Below are 21,611 nucleotides of genomic sequence, written 5' to 3'. Positions count from 1 at the left end.
ATCTAATCAAGATTCCGTCGTACTCTGAGGTAACCTTCTTCACTATACCTCCAATGTTCATATCAAAATCATTTATGTAAATGATGAAAAGCAGTGGACCCAGCACCGATCATTGTGGCACACTGCTGGTCACAGGTCTCCAGTCTGAAAGACAACCCTCCACTACCTCCCTTTGTCTTCTACCTTTCAGCCAGTTTTGTATCCAAATGGCTAGTTCTCCCTGTATTCCATGTGTCCTAACCTTGCTAACCAATCTACCATGAGGAACCGTGTCAAATACCTTATTGAAGTCCAAATAGGTCATGTCCATCGCTCTGCACTTCATCAATCCTCTGTTATTTCTTAAAAAAACTCAATCAAATTAATGAGACACGATATCCATGCACAAAGTCATGTTGATGATCCCTAATCAGTCCTTTCCTTTCCACACACATGTAAATCCTGTCCCTCAGGATTCCCTCCACCAACTTACCCATCACTGATGTTTGGCTCACCAGTCTATCACTCCCTGGCCTTTCCTTACCACCTTTCTTAAATACTGGCACCACATTAACCAATCTCCAGCCTTCCGGCACCTCACCTGTGAGTATCGATGATATAAATATCTCAGCAAGGAGCCCAACAATCACTTCGCTAGCTTCCCACAGAGTTTTAGGATACACCTGATCAGCTCCTGGGGATTTATCCATTTTTATGTGTTTTAAGACATCCAGCACCTCCTCCTCTGTAACATGGATGTCTTTCAAGATGTCACCATCTATCTCCCCACATTCTGTATCTTCCACATCCTTCTCCACAGTAAATATTGATGTTAAATACTCGTTTAGTATCACCTCTATCTCCTGCAGTTCCACACATCGGCTGTTTTGCTGATCTCTGAGAGGCCATATTCTCTCCCTTGTTCCCCGTTCGTCCTTAATGTGTTTATAAAATCACTTTGGATTCTCCTTCACCCTCTTTCCCAAAGCAATCCCACCTGCCCTCCTGATTTCCTTCTTAAGTATACTCCGTCATCTTCATACTCTTCTAAGGATTCACTTGATCTCTGCTGTCTATACCTGACGTATACTTCCTTCATTTTCTTGACCAGATCCTCAATTTCTCCAGTCATTCAGCATTACCTGCATCTACCAGCCTTGCATTTTAGCCTAACAGGACTGTCATTATCTCACTTTTGAAAGCTTGCCATTTTCCAGCCATCCCTTTACTTGTGAACATCTGCATCCCCCTCCCCAAGCAAAGTCAACTTTTGAAAGTTCTTGCCTAATACTGTCAAAATTGGCCTTCCTCCAATTTAGAACTTTAACTTTTAAACCGGGTCTATCCTTTTCCATCACTATTGGAATATGGTTGCTAGCCCCAAAGTGCTCCCCCACTGACATCTTAGTCACCTGCCCTGCCTTATTTCCCAAGAGTGGTCAAGTTTACCACCTTCTTTAGTAGGTACATCCACATACTGAATCAGAAAATGTTCTTGCACACACTTAACAAATTCCTCTCCATCTAAACCATTAACACTGTTGTAGTCCCAGACTATGTCTGGAAAGTTAAAATCCCTTACCATAAGCAACCTATTATTCTTACAGATAACTGAGATCTCCTTACAAATTTGTTTCTCAATTTCCTGCTGACTATTAGGGAGTCTATAGTACAATCCAAATAAGATGATAATCCCTTTCTTATTTTCAGTTCCACCCAAATAATTTCCTGGATGTATTCCCAGGGTTATTCTCCCTAAGTACAGCCGTAATGTTATTCCTTATAAAAACGCCACTCCCCCTCCTCTGTTTCACCCCTTTCTATCCTTCTTATAACATTTGTATCCTGGAACATTAAGCTGAGAGTCCTATATGGGTGTCAGAGGTGTGGTGCAGGTTTTGCATTTCTTGTGTCTGCAAGGGAAGATGCCGCAAATGGAAGGTGCGTTGGTGGTGGTGGTGGGGGTGGAGGGGGAGAGCAGACCTAACGAGGGAGTCGCAGAGGGAATGATCTCTGTGGAATGCTGCTAGAAGTGGGGGGGAAGTATGTCTCTGGTGGTGAGGTCTGATTGTAGGTGGCGGAAATAGTGGAGGTTGATGCACTGTACCCAGAGATTAGTGAGGTGGAAGTTGAGGACCAGGCTTCTATCCTTGTTGCAGTTGGAAGGGTGGGGTTCAAAAGCGGAGTTGTGGGAAGTGGAAGAGATGCGCTGGAGGGCACTGTTGATCACATGGGAAGGGGAATTGCGGTCCTTGAAAAAGGAGGCCATCTGGAATGCCCTGGAGTAGAACTGCTTCTTTTGGGAGCAGATACAGCAGAGGCAGAGGAATTGGGAGTAAGGGATAGCGTTTTTACACAAGCAGGGGTGAGAGGAGATGTAGCCCACGTAGCTGTAGGAGTCAGTGGATTTGAAGTAGATGTCTGTATTGAGTTGGTCACTGAAGACGGAGACGCAGAGGTCCAGGAAGGGAAGGGAGATATGCAAGGTGGTCCAGGCAAATGTGAGGTCAGGGTGGAAGGTGTTCATGAAGATGATGAACTGTTCAACCTTCTCGTGGGAGCGCAAAGTGATGCCGATACAGTCATCAACATAGTGGAGGGAAAAGGTGGTCAATGGTGCCCGTACAGCTTTGGAAGATGAACTGTGCCACATAGCCAACGAAGCGGCATGCATAGCTGGAGCCAATACGGGTGCGCATCGCTACCCCTTTGGTCTGAAGGAAGTGGGAGGATCTGATGGAGAAGTTGTTAAGGGCAAGGACCTGTTCCGCCCATCGAGTGAGTGTGTCGGTGGAGGGGAACTGGTTGGGTCGACAGGAGAGGAAGAAATGAAAGGCTTGGGGACCTTAGCCATGGCAGATGGACGTGTAGAGGGACTGGATGTTCATGGTGAAGATGAGGCATTGGAAGGCTGGGGAAACAAAAGCCATGAAGGAGGTGGAGGCCGTGGTTGGTGTCCTGAATAGATGTGGGGAGTTCCTGGACCAAGGGGATAGTATGATGTCAAGATATGAGGAGATCAATTTGGTGGGCAGGAGCAGGCAGAGACAAGAGGTCGACCGGGTCAGTTGAGATTGTGAATTTTGGGTTAGAGGTAGAACCGGGCAGTACGGGTTCTGGGACAATGAGGTTAGAGGCTGTGGATGAGACATCCCCGAGGTGATGAGATTGTGGATGGTCTGGGAGATCATGGTTTGGTGATGGGAGGTCAGGTCGTGGTCGAAAGGCAGTAGGAGGAGGTGTCCGTGAGTTGGCACCTGGCTTCAGAGGTGTAAAGTTTCGTATGCCAAACTACCACTGCGTTTAATGGTGAGGATGGGATTAGAGCAGAAAGATAAAGACAATAGACAATAGACAATAGATGCAGGAGTAGGCCATTCAGCCCTTCGAGCCTGCACTGCCATTCAATATAATCATGCCTGATCATTCCTAATCAGTATCCTGTTCCTGCCTTATCTCCATAGCCCTTGATTCCACTATCTTTGAGAGCTCTATCCAACTCCTTCTTAAATGAATCCAGAGAGTGGGCCTCCACAGCCACCACTCTCTGGGTGAAGAAGTTTCTCCTGAGCTCTGTCCTAAATGGTCTACCCCGTATTTTTAAGCTGTGTCCTCTGGTTCGGCACTCACCCATCAGTGGAAATATGTTTCCTACTGCCAGAGTGTCCAATCCTTTCATAATCTTATACGTCTCAATCAGATCCCCTCTCAATCTTCGAAACTCAAGGGTATACAAGCCCAGTCGCTTCAGTCTTTCAGTGTAAGGTAATTCTGCCATTCCAGGAATTGACCTCGTGAACCTACGCTGCACTCCCTCAATAGCCAGATGTGTTTTGTGAGAGTGAGAGGTTGGAGTGGATGAGGGGGGGGTACAGGTTGAGGCTACAGTTGGAGATAAAGGCATCAGGGGTGGGTAACAGACCAGCATGGGATCTCCAAGTGGATGGAGTATGTTGGAGGAGGGAGAAGAGGGTCCTCGGAAGGTGGATGGGAGTCCTGATGGAAAAAGCACAGAGGCGGAGGCGGTGGAAAAAGAGTTTGATGTCGCGACACACATGGAATTCGTCTACCCAGGAGCATAGTGGGAAGAAGGTGAGACCTTTACTGAGGACTAATCGTTCATCCTCAGTGAAGGGGAGGGCTGTGGGGATGGTATAAACTCAGCAGGGCTGGAGACTAGGACCTGGTGTAGAAATGGAATTGGGAGTGGGATGTGGAGATTGTTCCTGAATTGGGGGTGGTTATGGTATCATTGGTGATGTCACCCTACTTCCTACAGACAAAAGGGGTAGCCATAGGCACCCGCACGTGCCCCAGTTATGCCTGCCTCTTCAGTGGATATGTGGAACAGTCCATCTTTGGCAGCTACACTGGCACCATCCCCACCTTTTCCTTTGCTACACTGATGACTGTATTGATGCTACTTCATGCTCCCATGAGGAGGTTGAATAAAGTTAAAAATCTCCTTTTAACGTCTTGTAAGTCACAGAACCAGTCTGACTCAAGATTGGTATACAGACTCTGACCTCACACCTTTAATACACTGTCTGAGGTGAGATGTCACCTTTTTCGTTATAAAACCTCAAGTTATCTTGAGAATGTGACTTAAAAGAAGTTCTGGGATTGACATATTAATGACCCAAAACCTGCAACTCATTCTAAAAGATGAAAGACCTAATAGCAATCTAGGTTTGTTTAATATATTGTTTTAATTACATGACACTATGGTTTTATCCTATAAATTCTGTGTCTTATGATTCTGCTCCACTAGTTACCTGATGAAGGAGCAGCACTCTGAAAACTAGTACTTCCAAATAAACCTGTTGGGACTATAACCTGGTGTTGTGTGATTTTTAACATAAAATAAGGTGATATTTCAGTTCAGACAATGCATTAAAGGTGTGAGGTTACAGCCTGTTTGTATCCCAATATTGAATCAGATTAGTTCTATTTCCAAAGTGGGGATTTATAAGATGCTATGTGAATTGACTACCTGCAGATTGTATTTTTTGAGTAAAATAGAATGTAGCTGCAAATACAATTCTGCAACTGCAAATTCACCCCACAGACTTATATGTGTGCGCATATGCATGCGAGAGCGAGAGAGAGAGAGACAGAGTGTGCATGTGAGAGAGTATGTGTTTGCGTGTGCGTGCTTAGTAAAGTGCATGTCACGTGAGATGGGAGTATAACCTGGTGTTGTGTGATATTTAACTTTGTCCACCCCAGTCCAAAACCGGCCCCTCCATTTCATGAGGACGTTGAACAGTTCTTCAAGGTTGAGAGGTGACTTAATAGAGACATACAAAATGATGAGCGGATTAGATAGGGTGGACAGTGAGAGCCTTTTTCATCGGATGGTGATGGCTAGTACCAGGGGACATAGCTTTAAATTGATGGGTATAGACACAGGACAGATGTCAGAGGTAGGTTCTTTACTTAGAGAGTAGTAAGGGCATGGAACGTCCTGCCTGCAACAATATTAGACCCGCCAGGGCATTTAAGGGCATTTAAATGGTCATTGGATAAATGTATAGATGATAATGGAATAGTGTAGGTTAGATGGGCTTCAGATTGGTCGGTGCAACATCAAGGATTGAAGGGCTTGTACTACTCCGTAATGTTCTATAAGACTGTGAGAGGGTGTGTGCATGATGTGAGTGTGGGGTGTTGTATGTGCGTGTATGAGAGAAGGTCTGCGCGACTGTGAGAGTATGTGAGTGTGTGTGTGTGTGTATGTGTGTGTGTGAGAGAGAGAGTGAGTGTGTGAGAGAGAGAGAGAGTGAGTGAGTATAGTGAGGTCACCTGTAGTGTGAAATGAACCCAAGGTCCTGGTTAAGCCCAACCTCATGGGTATCGATGGGTACTAAAACCTCCAACCCATTCTAAAGGATAAAAGACTTAACAGCAGTCTAGGTTTGCTCAATGTATTTTTCAGTTGCATGACGCTGTAATCTTTTGCTATAAATTCTATGTCTTATGATCCTGCTCCACAGCTTCCTGATGAAGGAGCGGCGCTCCAAAAGCTATTACTTCCAATAAACCTATTGGACTATAAACTGGTGTTGTGTAATTTTTAACTTTCCTGAAGAAGGGCATATGCCCGAAACGTCGATTCTCCTCTTCCTTGGATGCTGCCTGACCTGCTTCGCTTTTCCAGCAACACATTTTCAGCTCTGATCTCCAGCATCTGCAGTCCTCATTTCTCCTCGCTAATTTTTAACTTTGTCCACCCCAATCCAAAAGCAGCACCTCCACATCATGAGGAGGTTGAACGGTTCACCAATTTCCCGAACACCTTCCACCCTGACCTCAAGTTCACCTGGACTATCTCGGACACCTCACTCCTCTTCCTGGCCCTCTCCATCTCCATCTCTGGCGACCGGCTCAATATGGACATCTACTTCTAACTCAGCGATTCCCACAGCTACCTGGACTACACCTCCCCTCATCCCACCCCCCTGTAAAAATGCTATCCCTTACTCCCAATTCTTCTGCATCCATTGTATCTACTCCTAGGAGGAGCAATTCCACTCAAGGACATCGCAGATGGCCTCCTATTTCATAGAACGTAGAACAATACAGCGCAGTACAGGCCCTAATGTGGCTGAGTTGACTACCTTAGCAGGTAGGGCATTCCATGCCCATATCTCTCTGTGTGTAAAGAACCTGCCTCTGACATCTGTCTTAAATCCATCACCCCTCAATTTGTAGTTATTAGATTAGATTAGATTATTTACAGTGTGCAAACAGGCCCTTCGGCCCAACAAGTCCACACCGACCCGCCGAAGAGCAACCCATCCAGACCAATTCCCGTACATTTACCCCTTCACCTAACATTATGGGCAATTTAGCATGGCCAATTCACCTAACCTGCACATTTTTGGACTGTAGGAGGAAACCGAGCACCCAGAGGAAACCCACGCAGACACGGGGAGAATGTGCAAACTCTACACGGACAGTCGCCTGAAGCAGGAATTGAAGCTGGGTCTCTGGAGCTGCGAGGCAGCAGTGCGAACCACTGTGCCGCCCCCTCATACAAGTTGATGTCATCATCCTAGGAAAAAGATTTCCAGTGTCTACTATATCTAATCCTCTGATCATCTTGTATATCTCTATCAAATCCCCTCTTAGCCTTCTTCTTTCCAATGAGAGCAGGTTCAAATCTCTCAGCCTTTCCTCATCAGACCTGACCTCCAAACCGGGCAACATCCTGGTAAATTTCCTCTGCACCTTTTCTAATGCCTCCACATCCTTCCCGAAATATGGCGACCAGAACTGTACACAATATTCCAAGTGTGGCCGCACCAGCGTTTTGTATAGTTGCAGCATGATATTGCGGCTCCAGAAATCAACACCTCTATGAATGAAGCCTAACACACCATATGCCTTCTTAACAGCACTATCCACCTGGGTGGCAACTTTCAGGGATCTATGTACATGGACTCCAAGATCCCTCTGCATATCCACACAACCAAGAATCTTTCCATTGACCCAGTACTCTGCCTTCGTTATTCTTCCCAAAGTGCATCATTTCATATTTAGCTGCATTGAACTCCATTTGCCAGCTCTCAGCCCAATTCTGCAGTTTATCCAAGTCCCCCTGCAACTTGTAACATTCTTCCAAACTGTCCACTACTCCACCGACTTTAGTGTCATCTGCAAATTTACTAATCCATCCACCTATGCCTGCGTCTAAGTCATTTATAAAAATGACAAACAGCAGTGGTCCCAAAACAGATCCTTGTGGCACACCAGTAGAAACTGGATTCCAGGCTGAATATTTTCCATCGACCACCACTCACTGCCTTCTTTCAGAAAGCCAGTTTCTAATCCAACTGCTAAATCACCTTCAATCCCATGCCTCTGCAATTTCTCAAACAGCCTACCAAGTGGAACCTTATCAAAGGCTTGACTGAAGTCCATGTACACCACATCAACTGCCCTAACCTCATCTCATCTTCAAGGACCGCAATTTCCCTCCCACAATGCCCTAAAGCGCATCTCCTCCACTTCCTGCACCTCCGCCCTTGAACTCCATCCCTCCAACAACAATAAGAATAGAAGCCTCCTGGTCCTCACCTTCCATCTCACTAAACTCTGGATACAGCACATCATCCTCCACCATTTCCGCCACCTACAATCAACCCCACCACCAGAGACTATTTCCTTCCCCAACTCTATCGGCATTACGTGGAGAGCATTCCTTCCACAATTCCCTCATTAGGTTCATGTCCCCTACCAACCCACCTTCCACTCCTAGCTTCTTCCCTTCATGCTACAAGAGATGCAAAACCTGTGCCCACACCTCCTCCCTCACCACCGTCCAAGGCCGCAAAGGATCCTTCTACATCTTGCAGAGGTTTTCCTGCACATCCAAACACCTCATCTACTCTGTCCATTGCTCTCAACGTAGTTTCCTCTACATTGGGCAGATGGGATGCCGACTCACGGAACGTTTCAGGAACAACTCTGGGACACATGCACCAAACAACCCCACTTCCCTGTGGCTGACGACTTCAACTCCCCCTCCCACTCTACCAAGGAAATGCAAGTCCTGAACTTCCTCCACTAATAAATCCAAGCCACCTGCTGCCTGGTGGAAGAATACTCATCTTCCGTCTTGGGACCCTCCAACTACATATCATCAATGTTGACCACCAGTTTCCTCATCTCCTGTCCACTATCTCATCCCAGATGCAACCCTCCAACTCGGCACCACCCTCTCAAATTGTCCATCTTCCTTCCCACCTTTCCACTCCACTCTCCCCTCCGACCTATCACCATTATGCCCCACTTGTATCTATCTATCGCCTTCCCAGCTGCCTCACCCCCACCCTCCTATTTATCTGTCAACCCCCTTCCACCCCCACATTCCTGATGGAAGACTTATGCCCAAAACATCGATTCTCCTACTCCTCAGATGCCACCTGACCTGCTATGCATTTCCAGTGCCACACCTTTCGACTCTGATCTCCAGCATCTGCAGTCCTCACTTTCTCCTTAGTTCATCTGCCTTACCTTTCAGGCCACTCACATTGAAAAAAATGCACTTCATCAGTCCTACCTCGTTCTCTGCTTTGTTCCTATATGTCCTGACTGTTTCATTTACTCCTTTTCTCAACTGTACCAGTCTCAGACTGATCTCTTTCCTCATTATCTCCCCGGGTCCCACCCCCCACCTTACTAGTTTAAATCCTCCCAAGCAGCTCTGACAAATCTCCCTGCCAGTATATTAGTCCCCTTCCAATTCAGGTGCAATCCCTCCTTCTTCTACAGACCACTTCTACCGCAGAAGAAATACCAATGATCCAAAAATGTGAACCCTTCTCCCCTGCATCAGCTCCTCAGTCACGCATTCATCTACTCCATCCTTCTTTTTCTACCCTCACTAAATCGCACCACTGGGAGTGATTCAGATATTACTACCCTTGAGACCCTCCTTTTGAAATTCCTGCCTAACTTTCCATATTATCCCTTTAGAATCTCATCATTTTCCCTTCCAACAACCTCCTGCTGGTTCCTCTCCCTTTTGAGAATATTCTTCACTCTTTGAGATATCCTTGATCCTGGCACCAGGGAGGCAACACACCATATGACTTGTGGCAAGCTGAATAACAGAATCAGGTGACTGAACAGGTCACTTATTCAGCTGCAGCTACAACAAATTTTAGCACTAAATTCAACAATCGCTTTATCTTACTTGTCGTCAGTTTCATCCATTTTCTGTTTGGTAAGCTCTTTGTTTAGTCTCCGAGCAACTTCCTGAAGTAATTCCGACATGCCTTTCAGCCGTCTCTCTTCATTTCGCTTCCGTTGATCATAGTTACTCACAAGAGAAAGTTCATTTGACTGAAAAAGATGACGTCTTGTAAGAGTATACCAGAAGATTTAAATAATTGTAGGTATGTTTAAAGTGTTAACTTTGGTTCCATAGTACTACCTTTGAGTCAAAAGATTATAGATTCACATCCTATTCCAGAGACTTAAAGATACAATATAAGCTGGGGCTTTAGGACAATCACTAGTGACTGCTGCCATTTTTCACATGTTAATCTAAGACACGAATCACTCTCTTAAGTGGGTGTAAAACATGTCACTACCTGAACAGGAAGAGAGAATTATTCTAGTATGTGAGCTAACATTCATTCTTCAAACAATATCAGTAAAATAAGTTAGCAGATAACTTATGTAGGTGCAGTTGCATTATTTTAATTATTAATAGATACATTGCTGAAATGCAACATTGACAGTCAAGATATCCAAAACCTATCTGGGGACCATACAGTGAGGATCAAGCTCAAAAAAGGCAATCACATTTTGTTTCCAACTGAAGTACAACAAGGCTGTATACTGTCACAAGCATTCTTCAATCAATACACAGACCAAATACACAGAAAATCAGATGTTCTTTCAGGGGTGAAAATTGGAGATGAGAACATACCAAGCTTGGGTTACACAGAAAATACTTGCAAAATCTGAAGAGGTTTTAGAAAATAGTTTGGCATGGGGGTGGGAACCAGAGTTACATATGTGAGAGGGGGGGTAGTTGTAGATGGGGCAGTGACAGGATGTAGTGAAACTATTGGGAAGGTTTTTCACGTGGTGAAACAAAGGGATCGGTTAAAGTGTGTCTGCTTTAATGCAAGGAGTGTAAGAAATAAGAGTGATTAACTTAGAGCATGGATCAGTACTTGGGAGTATGATGTTGTGGCCATAACGGAGACGTGAGTTTCACAAGAACAGGAATGGTTGCGAGATGTTCCAGGGTTTAGAACAGGGAGGGTGGAAAAAGTGGATGGGGTGTAGCATTGCTAATCAGAGAGTGCATCACAGCTATAGAAATGAAGGTTGTTGAGGAAGGTTTGTCTACTGAGTCAGTATAGTGGAAGTTAGAAACAGCAAGGGAGCAGCCACCTCATTGGGGGGTTTCTACAGACCACCTAATAGCAGTAGGGAGATTGAAGAACTCATAGGTGGGCAGATTTTGAAAAAACGCAGATGTAGCAGAGTTGTTGTTATGGGTGACTTCAACTTTCCTTAGTGCAGATGGTTTGGATGGAGCCACTTTGTCAGGTGTGTTCAGGAGGGCTTCCTTACTCAGTATGTAGACAGACCGATGAAGGGAGAGGCCATTTTGGATTTGGTGCTCGGCAATGAGCAAAGACCAGTGTCAGATCTCACGGTGGGAGAACACTTTGGTGACAGTGACCACAGCTGCCTCACATTTACCACAGCCTGGTATAGGGAAAGGAGCAGTTACCAAGGAAAAATATTTAACTGGAGAAAAGGAAATTATAACGCTATCAGACAGGAGTTGGGAAGTACAGATTGGGAGCAATTGCTCCACAGAAAGGGCACAACAGACATGTGGAGACTGTTTAAGAAGCAATTGTTGCGAGTGATGCACAAATTTGTTCCACTGAGGCAGGCAAGGAGGGGTAAGATTAAGGAGTCTTGGATGGCAAGAAGAGAGGAGCTTCTCGTCAAAAGGAAGAAGGCAGCTTACATAAGGTGGAGGAAGCAAGGATCTAGCACAGCTTTAGAGGATTACAGATTCTGGATTATTGGTGCTGGAAGAGCACAGCAGTTCAGGCAGCATCCGAGGAGCAGGAAAATCGACTTTTCGGGCAAAAGCTCTTCATCAGGAATAACTGCTCCTCGGATGCTGCCTGAACTGCTGTGCTCTTCCACCACCACTAATCCAGAATCTGGTTTCCAGCATCTGCAGTCATTGTTTTTACCTTTAGACAATTACAGGCCTACTAGAAAGGAGGTCAGAAATGGACTGAGGAAAGCCAGGAGGAGGCACGATAAAGGCTTGGCAGGAAGGATTAGGGAGAACCCAAAGGCATTTTAGTCATATGTGAGGAATAAGAGAATGACCAGGGAGAAGGTAAGGCCGGTCAGAGATAGCATAGGGAACTTGTCCGTGGAGTCTGAGCAGATAGGGGAAGCCTATGAGTTTTTTTGGTTTGGTTTTCACGAAGGAAAGGGACCTTGTTGTGAATGAGAATTTCGAGGAGCTGGGAAACAGGCTTGAACAGATCAAGATTGATGAAGTTCATGGACTGGAAACTGTGGCAAACATTAAGATTGATAAGTCCCCAGGGATTTATCCTAGGTTGCTCCGGGAAGTGAGAAAGAAGGTTGCTAAGCCACTGGCGAAGATCTTTGCTTCCACACTCTCCACGAGTTGGAGGATTGGAGGGAAGCGAATGTTGTTCCTCTTTTCAAGAAGGGCAATAGGGAAATCCCTGGCAATAGGGAAATCACTGGCAATTACAGACCAGTCAGTCTTACGTCTGTGGTCAGTAAGGTTTTGGAAAGAATTCTGAGGGATAGGATTTATGACTATTTGGAAAAACATAGAGCGATTAAATGCAATCAGCATGGCTTTGTAAGTGGCAAGTCCTGCCTCACAAATTTTATTGAGTTCTTTGAGGAGTTGACAAGATAGGTTGATGAAGGTCGAGCACAGGATGTGGTGTATATGGACTTCAGCAAGGCATTTGATAAGGTTCCCATGGTAGGCTCATTCATAAAGTAAGGAGGTATGGGATACAGGGAGATTTGGCTGTCTGGATTCAGAATTGGTTAGCTGACAGAAGGCAGAGAGTGGTTGTAGATGGAAAGTATTCTGCCTAGAGGTCAGTGGTGAGTGGTGTCCCACAAGGCTCTATTCTTGGGCCTCTTCTCTTTGTAGTTTTTATAAATGACTTGGATGAGGAGGTTGAGGGCCGATGACACAAAGGTTGGCGATGCCGTTGATAGTATCGAGGGATATTGCAGGCTGCAGCACTACATAAACAGGATGCAGAGCTGGGCTGAGAAATGGCAGATGGAGTTCAACCTGGGTAAATGCGAAGTGATGCATTTTGGAAGGTTGAACTTGAATGCTGAATATCAGATTAAAGACAGGATTCTTGGCAGTGTGAAGGAACAGAGGGACCTTGGAGTTCAAATGCTTGGATCTTTCAAAATTGCTACCCAAGTGGATAGGGTTGTTAAGAAAGCATATGGCGTTTTGGCCTTCATTAACAGGGGGATCGAGTTTAAGAGCCGCAAGGTTTTGCTGCAGCTCTATAAGACTCTGGTGAGACCACATCTGGAATATTGTGTCCAGTTCTGGTCACCCTATTATAGGAAAGATACAGAGGCTTTGGAGAAGGTACAAAGAAGGTTTACCAGGTTCTGCCTGGACTGGAGGGCTTGTCTTATGAAGAGAGGTTGACTAAGCTCGGACTTTTCTCTCTGGAGAGAAGGAGGAAGAGAGGTGACCATGTCAAGGTATACAAGGTAATGAGAGACTTGGATAAAGTCAATAGCCAGAGACTTGTCCCCAGGACAGGACTGACTGGCACGAGGGGTCATCGTTTAAGATATTAGGAGGAAGGTATAGAGAAGACGTCTGAGGTATGTTCTTTACGCAGAGAGTTGTGAATGCATGGAATGTACTGCCAGCGGTGATGGTGGAAGCAGAGTCATTCAGAACATTTAAGCGACTGCTGGACATGCACATGGACAGCAGTGAATTGAGGGGTGCGTTGGTTAGGTTATTTTATTTTAGATGAGGAATAATCCTCGACACAACATTGTGGGCCGAAGGGCCTGTTCTGTGCTGTACTTTTCTATGTTCTATGTTCTAAAATATTGTAGATAAAGTAAAATCAATGAATTTAGAATATGGATTGACTAGGAACACCATAAAGAGTGATAGTTAAAAGGAATATATTAGAGTCCAGAACTAGAGGGCATAGGTTTAGGGTAAGAAGGAAAAGATATAAAAGAGACCTAAGGGGCAACTTTTTCACGCAGAGGGTGGTACGTGTATGGAATGAGCTGCCACAGTATGTGGTGGAGGCTGGTACAATTGCAACATTTAAGAGGTATTTGGATGGGTGTATGAATAGGAAGGGTTTGGAGGGATATGGGCCGGGTGCTGGCAGGTGGGACTAGATTGGGTTGGGATATCTGGTCGGCATGGATGGGTTGGACCGAAGGGTTTGTATCCATGCTGTACATCTCTATGACTCTAAGACTATGATGATCAAAGTAGATGTAGGCGGCACGGTGGCACAGTGGTTAGCACTGCTGCCTCACAGCGCCAGAGACCTGGGTTCAATTCCTGCCTCAGGCGACTCCATGTGTGGAGTTTGCATATTATTCCCGTGTCTACGTGGATTTCCTCCGGGTGCTCCAGTTTCCTCCCACAATCCAAAAATGTGCAGGTTAGGTGAATTGGCCATTCTAAATTGCCCGTAGTGTTTGGTGAAGGGGTTAATGTAGGGGAATTGGTCTGGGTGGGTTGCGCTTCGGTGGGTCGGTGTGGACTTGTTGGGCCGAAGGGCCTATTTCTACACTGTAAGTAATCTAATCTAATCTAATCTAGATGGTATCATACAAGTAGATAAATTTGTCTTTTGAGGACAAATTAGAACAGAAGATGGTACATCTGAAGCAGACGTTAGATGAAAGTCAGAGATACCCAGTAGTAATTTCGTGAAGATGAAGAATAAGTTAGTAACAAGAAGTTTCAAGTTGTAGTAAGAGAAAAATTAATGAGATTCTATCCATTGATTCTACCTATTTCTTCTGCATTCTTGAGAAACCTGGAAAATAAATAAAGATCTAAGAAAGAAAACGAGAGGTATTTGAAATGTAGATGCCAAACAACATGTTTAAAGTTCCATATACAAAACATAAAACAAATGAAGTAGTACTGGAAATTTCAAATGCAAAAAGGACTCTAAAAGGATGCATCCAGAAAGGAAAATGTCAGTATTTAAACCATTTGATCAGAGATGAAATGCCACAGAAATCTCTTTAAGAAGGCAAGGTGGAGGACAGCAGAAGCTTGGGTCAACCTAGGTGTAGTTGGATGCTGAGTGTCACAGAGTGGATGCAGTCAAGCTGCAGTGTTATACAAAGCTCAAAATTGTAATGCCAACAGCAGATCTTCTGCTAGCAGTTGGCACCCCAAACAGCAACAGCACAATCTTAGGAACAAAAATAGAAGTTGGTGGAAAAGCTCAGCAGGTCTGGCAGCATCTGTGCAGAGAATTCAATGTTAACATTTTGGATCGGGTGACCTTTCCTCAGAACTGATGATAGCTAGGTTTACATGCAGAAGGTAGGGTGGTGTGAGGGGTAAGGGGATGGAGATAGAGCGCAGAGAGATGAGACAGTTTGACAAACAAAGGAGTGGATAACGATCTGGCTGGGAGAGTGAATAGCTGTTAATGGAGATTGTTAATGGCTAACAATAGATAGTGTATAATCACAGTCCATGTGATAACAAGGCCTGGTGAGTGGGGTTGGGGGCTAGGGCATGGGACAGTTCAGGTCTTAAAATTATTGAACTCAGTATTGACTCCAGGAGAGCTGCAGGGTCCCCATGTGTAAAATGAGGTGTTGTTCTTCCAGCTTGCACTGAGCTTCGCTGGAGCACTGCAGCAAGCCTGAGACAGAGATGTTGGCCGGGGAACAAGGTGGTGTGTTAAAGTAGCAGGCAACTGGAAGCTCAGGGTCTTTTTTTGCATGCAGAATGTAAATGCGATAAAATTATAATAAATGGTTTGAAATGAAAGGATATGTTAGCGATTCATAACAGCGACACGTCATGTCTCCCTAAACTCTCTTCTTCAAGATGTGGAGGTGCTGGTGTTGGACTGGGTTGAACAAAGCACGGGCGGCACGGTGGCACAGTGGTTAGCACTGCTGCCTCACAGCGCCAGAGACCCGGGTTCAATTCCCGACTCAGGCGACTGACTGTGTGGAGTTTGCACATTCTCCCCATGTCTGCGTGGGTTTCCTCCGGGTGCTCCGGTTTCCTCCCACAGTCCAAAAGTTGTGCGGGTCAGGTGAATTGGCCATGCTAAATTGCCCATAGTGTTAGGTTAAAGGGGTAAATGTAGGGGTATGGGTGGGTTGCGCTTCGGCGGGTCGGTGTGGACTTGTTGGGCCGAAGGGCCTGTTTCCACACTGTAAGTAATCTAATCTAAAAAAGTTAAAAATCACACAACACCAGGTTATAGTCCAACAGCTTTATCTGGAATCTATCAGGATTTCTGATGAAAGACTTATGCCCGAAACGTCAATTCTCCTGATCCTCGGATGATGCCTGACCTACTGTGCTTTTCCAGCACCCCACTCTCAAGGTTTATTTGGAAGCATTAGTATTCAGAGTGCTGTTCCTTCATCAGGTAACTAACTAATAAAGGAGCAGCACAACAAAAGCTAGTGCTTCCAAATAAACCTGTTGGAATACAACCTGTTGTTGTGTGATTTTTAACTCTTCTTTATGGTTAAAGTCAGGTGTTGTTCCAGATCTCCAATAGTAGAACAGTTTTAATCCTAAAACAGAAGATTAGGAGAGCCTAAAAGATACAGATAATTGGAAGGTAATTACTAGAGGTCCCATCCTCAAGTGGCGCAGTTGTGTTTAATTTTAGGTAAAAGGGTTCCTTGCTACACTCTCTGGATGCAATGAAAACATTGCTATTGTAGATAACATTGTCAAAGGAGCAAAAAGAAATATATAAAAAAAAACCTCTCAGTTGTCTTTATCAATTGGATCAAAGCATTTGACTTGACTGGGCATAAGCTGCTTCCTAAAGCATTACAAAGAGTGGCCCTCCCAAAAGAATTAATCTAATTAATTGCTAATCTATATATGAATAATGCCATTGTAATTGAAGGCAGGTTTTATTATAAAATGCCAAAGGGGTCAAACAGGGCACACTCTATACTCTAGTTTGTTTAATATTTAGTGACAACTAAAAGACTTTATCTGTACAGCCTTTATGATGTTTAGATTATATTCCCTACAGTGTGGAATCAGTCCACACCGACTCTCCGAAGAGTAACCCACCCAGACCCATTTCTCTCTGACTAATGCACCTAACATGGGCAATTTACCATGGCCAATTCACCTGCACATCTTTGGACTGTGGGAGGAAACCGGAGCACCCAGAGGAAACGCATGCAGACATGGGGAGATGTGCAAACTCCACACAGTCACCTGAGGCTGGAATCGAACCTGGGAGCCTGGCGCTGTGAGACAGCTGTGCTAACCACTGAGCCACTGTACCACCCAAAAAATGTTCTTTGGGTATTATTTTGATATTGGACATTTTATAATATCGATATTTTATTTGTGTTTAGTATTTTAAAGTATATTAGCGTTTTAAGATTAGTTTTAGATATTTTGTAGTTTTAGTTTAATATTTTACTACATGTTCATTTGATCATTAAATTTTAGTTTTAATTTTAGACAGCACAAGAGTGGCGGGTAATGTGAGGCAATAATTGTTAAATACCACAAACACATCGGATGATGTCAATGCTCAGGGTCTATTAACTAAATGAATGGTGCTACGCAGCTCTATTGTTCCACCCATCCATGCTTGGTGAGCCGCTTTAACTCCGGTATGTCTTCCCTGTCTCTACTCCACCTAGCTGTGAGCAGTTTTATAGAGATGATTTAAGTGTTGATGAATGACATTAAAACTTGGAAAAGGCACTATATTTGTAGATAGTGTATCAAATTTGCATGCAGGTTCAGTTGACATTTGGGAAGGCAAATGCAACATTAGTATTCATTTCAAGAGGGCTTGAGTACAATAGAAATGTACTCTCTTCCTGATGAAGGGCTTTTGCCCGAAACGTTGATTTTCCTACTCCTTGGATACTGCCTGACCTGTTGTGCTTTTCCAGCACCACTCTAATCTAAACTCTGGTTTCCTGCATCTGCAGTCCTCACTTTTGCCTAATAGAAATGTACTGCTGAAGCTGTATAAAGATCTGGTTAGATTGCATTTGGAATATTGTGAGCAGTTTTGGACCCGTATCTAAGAAAGGATGTAGTGGCTTTGGAAGGGATCCAAAGGAGGTTTAGAAAGTAGAATAGTACAGCACAGTACAGGTCCTTCAGCCCTTAACGCAGTGCCAACTTTTTATCCTCCTCTAAGATCAGACTAACCTACGTACCCTTCATTGTACTATCTTCCATGATCCGAGCCAAGCGTCGCTTGAATGTCTCTAACGTATCTGACTGTACCAGCACTGCTGGTAGTGCTTTCCACGCACCTATCATTCTCTGAGTAAAGAGCCTACCGCTGACATCTCCCCTAAACCTTCTTCCAAACACCTTAAAATTATGCCCTTCATGATAGCCATTTCCACACTGGCTATCCACTTTATCTATGCCTCTCATCATCTATCAAGTCACCTCTCATCCTTCTTCGCTTCAATGAGAAAAAACCTAGCTCCCTCAATGTTTCTTCATAAGACAGGCCCTCCAATCCAGGCAGCATCCTGGTAAATCTCCTTTGCCCCCTCTTCAACGCTTCCACATTCTTCCTATAATGAGGCAAACAGAACTGAACACAATATTCCAAGTGTGCTCTAACCAGGGATCTACAGAGCTACAGCATAACCGTGTGGCTCTTAAACTCAATCCCCCTTCTAATGAAAGCCAACACAACGTACGCCTTCTTGACAATCCTATCAACTTGGGTGGCAACTTTGAGGGATCTACGGACATGGCCCCCAAGATCTCTCTGTCCCTCCACACTGTCAAGAATCCTGCTTTTAACCCTGTGTTCTGCATTCAATTCAACCTTCCAAAGTGAATCACTTCACACTTTTCCAGATTGAACTCCATGTGCCACTTACAAGCCTGGTTCTGCATCCTGTCAATATTCCATTGCAACCTACAACCCTCCATGCTATCTATCACTCCACCAAACCTTTGTGTCATCTGCAAACTTACTAACCCGCCCTCACAACTCCTCATCCAAGTCATTTATAAAAATCACAAAGAGCAGAGGTCCCAGAACCGATCCCTGTAGAACAACACTGGTCACCAAGCTCCAGGCTGAATACTTTCCATCTACCCCCACCCTCTGTCCTGATGACCATTCAAGATGAAGGGCTTATGCTTGAAACGTTGATTCTCCTGTTCCTCAGAAGCTGCCTGACCTGCTGTGCTTTTCCAGCATCACAGTCTCGACTCTGATCTCCAACACCTGCAGTTCTCACTTTCTCCATCACTACCCTCTGTCTTCTATGGGCCAGCCAATTCTGTATCCAGACAGACAGGTTTCTCTGTATCCCATGATTCCTTACTTTCTGAATGAGCCTACCATGGGGAAGCTTATCAAATGCCTTGCTAAAATCCATGTACACCACATCCACTGCTCTACCTTCATCAATATGTTTGTCACATCCTCAAAGAATTCAATAACATTAGTGAGGCAGGACCTGCCCCTCTCAAAGTTATGCTGACTATCTCTAATCAAACTATGGTTTTCCAAATAACCATAAATCCTATCTCTCACAATCATCTCCAATACAGAGATGAGACTGACTGCTCTGCAATTCCCAGGATTTTACCTATTCCCTTTCTTGAACAAGGGAATAACATTTGCCACCCACCACTCATCTGGCACTACTCCAGTGGACAGTGAGGACGCAAAGATCATCACCAATGGTGCAGCAATCTCTTCCCTCACTTCCTGTAGTAACCCAGGTATATCCTGTCTAGCCCAGGGGATTTATCTATCCTTATGATTTTCAAAATTTTCAGCACATCCTCATTCTTAACATCAACCTGTTCAAGTGTACCAGTCTGTTTCACGCTGTCCTCAGAAACGTCAATACTGAAGCCAAGTATTCATTAAGGACCTTCACTACCTCCTCAGACTCCAGTCGCAACTTCCCTCCACTATCCCTGATCGGCCCTACCCTCACTCTGGCCATCCTATTGTTCCTCACAGAAGTGAAGAATGCCTTAGGGATTTCCTTAATCGTACCTGCTAAAGCTTTTCTATGTCCCTTTCTAGCTCTCCTAAGTCCATTCTTCAGTTCCTTCCTGGCTACCTTGTAACTCTCTACAGCCCTGTCTGATCCTTGCCTCCTCAACCTTAAGTAAGCTCCCTTCTTCGTCTTGACTAGTTGTTTCACATCCCTCATCACCTAAGGTTCTTTCAATCTATCATCCCTTCCTTGCCTCAGTGGAATAGCATTATCAGCAAGTGCTTCCTAAACAACCTCCATATTTCTGTCAAAATGATTCTGGGGGAAGAAGGGTTTGCGATATGAAGAGTCTGAGTCTGGACTCAATGGAGTTTAGAAGGATGGGGGGGGATTTCATTGAAACTTAAAGAATACTGAGATACTTGGATAGGTTAGACATGGATAAGATGTTACCCCTAGAAGACAAAACTCGGACCGGAGGGCAGAGGCTCAGAGTGAAGGGACTAATTAGAACTGAGATGAAAAGGAATTTCTTCAGCCAGAGAGTAGTTAACCCAGGGAAATCATTACTGCAGAAAGCTGTGGAAGCCAAGTGATTTGAGTGTATTTAAGAAAGAGATAGATAGATTTCTGAGTAGGAAGGGGATTGCAGGTTACAAGGAGAGAACAGGTTAGACTCATTGGCCGACTGGCCTAATTCCACTCCTATAGTTTATGGTCTGGAGGCCTGTATCCAGTGGCATATTACAGGGTTCAATGCTGGGTCCCTTATTACACCTTTCCCAACTACTTGCAAAAGTACAATATATGGTCTTCCGCACACACCAAAGAAATACATAGCTTTCAATCAATTTTACAAGTCATGTGGCAGAAAAAGGTAATTAGATGAGGAACCCAAAGAGTTCAGTACTTTCAAGCTCCAAAACATACCTCCTGATATCCCACCAGAGGAGTATATGTAAAATGATCGAATTTTCAGACCAAATACAAAATGAGATAATGAGTAGTTTAACACTGTCAATCTCACAGAAAACATCAATGTCATTAAACCCTGTCAAAGTGTTCACAAAGTTTCAAGTGAATCGTCCTCAGAATATTTGTAATTATCCGTTATAGTAAAGATGAATACAGAAGCCAGTATCAAACACCAACCCTGCAAATTTAACAAATAATGTACTCACATATATGAGAAGGCTTAATGAAATCTATTAATGTAAAATCCTCAATATATAGCAATATATCAATTCTGTATGTGAGATCAATCAGGCTGGAATGCAAGTATATATGATCAAGTATATAGGTTGGAAGCTAGAAGGCAGGATGAGTAGAGTAATAACCTCAGGATTGCTACCGGTGCCATGTGTTAGTGAGGCTACGAATAGAGAGCGAGTGCAGATGAACACGAGGCTACACAGCGAGAAGACTTCAAATAAGTTTTGGGAAAGGTGAGGCCTGTATAAGGAGGATGGAACTGGAGGAGCATTAATATCCTAAGTGGGAGGTTTCCTAGAGCTCTTTGAGAGGGTTGCCAGGGGGGTGGGAACCTGAGCTATGGATCATAATGAACAGCCAAATACAGCGTGCAGACAGTCAGTCAGGAGGAATAGGCACTTGACAGGGCAAAGATGCAGTCAGTGTGATGGGTTGAAGTGTGTCTATTTTAATGCAAGAAGTATCAGGAATAAGGGTGATGAACTCAGAGCATGGATCAGTACTTCTTGGAATTATGATGTTGTGGCCATTGCAGAGACTTGGATATCATACTGGCAGGAATGGTTGTTGGATGTTCCAGGGTTTAGATGTTTCAAAAGGAATAGAGGGGGAGATAAAAGCGGTGGAGGATTGAAATTACAAATCAGGAACAGTATCGC

At 44.4% G+C, this 21,611-nt stretch overlaps 1 protein-coding gene across 3 annotated transcripts in view; it reads right to left on the bottom strand.

Moving 5' to 3' along the window:
- The window catches only part of nphp1 (nephronophthisis 1), a 151,975-nt gene that overhangs the window by 121,060 nt on the left and 9,304 nt on the right, over positions 1-21,611 (bottom strand). For all 3 annotated transcript variants that reach the window (XR_015754656.1, XM_087983826.1, XM_087983828.1), the window contains exon 4: positions 9,683-9,831. Coding sequence is in view for 2 of the 3 variants with exons in the window: in XM_087983826.1 (XP_087839952.1) it covers positions 9,683-9,831 (149 nt within the window). In the remaining variant the exon portion in view is untranslated. The remainder of the gene's footprint in view (positions 1-9,682; positions 9,832-21,611) is intronic.

Source organism: Chiloscyllium plagiosum, unplaced genomic scaffold (assembly GCF_037043375.1).
Source record: "Chiloscyllium plagiosum isolate Xiang-an unplaced genomic scaffold, Cpla_swu_hap1 HiC_scaffold_3, whole genome shotgun sequence".
Taxonomy (NCBI): Eukaryota; Metazoa; Chordata; class Chondrichthyes; order Orectolobiformes; family Hemiscylliidae; genus Chiloscyllium; species Chiloscyllium plagiosum.
Note: the sequence above shows the minus strand (reverse complement) of the source record. Positions and strands in the feature narration are given on the sequence as shown.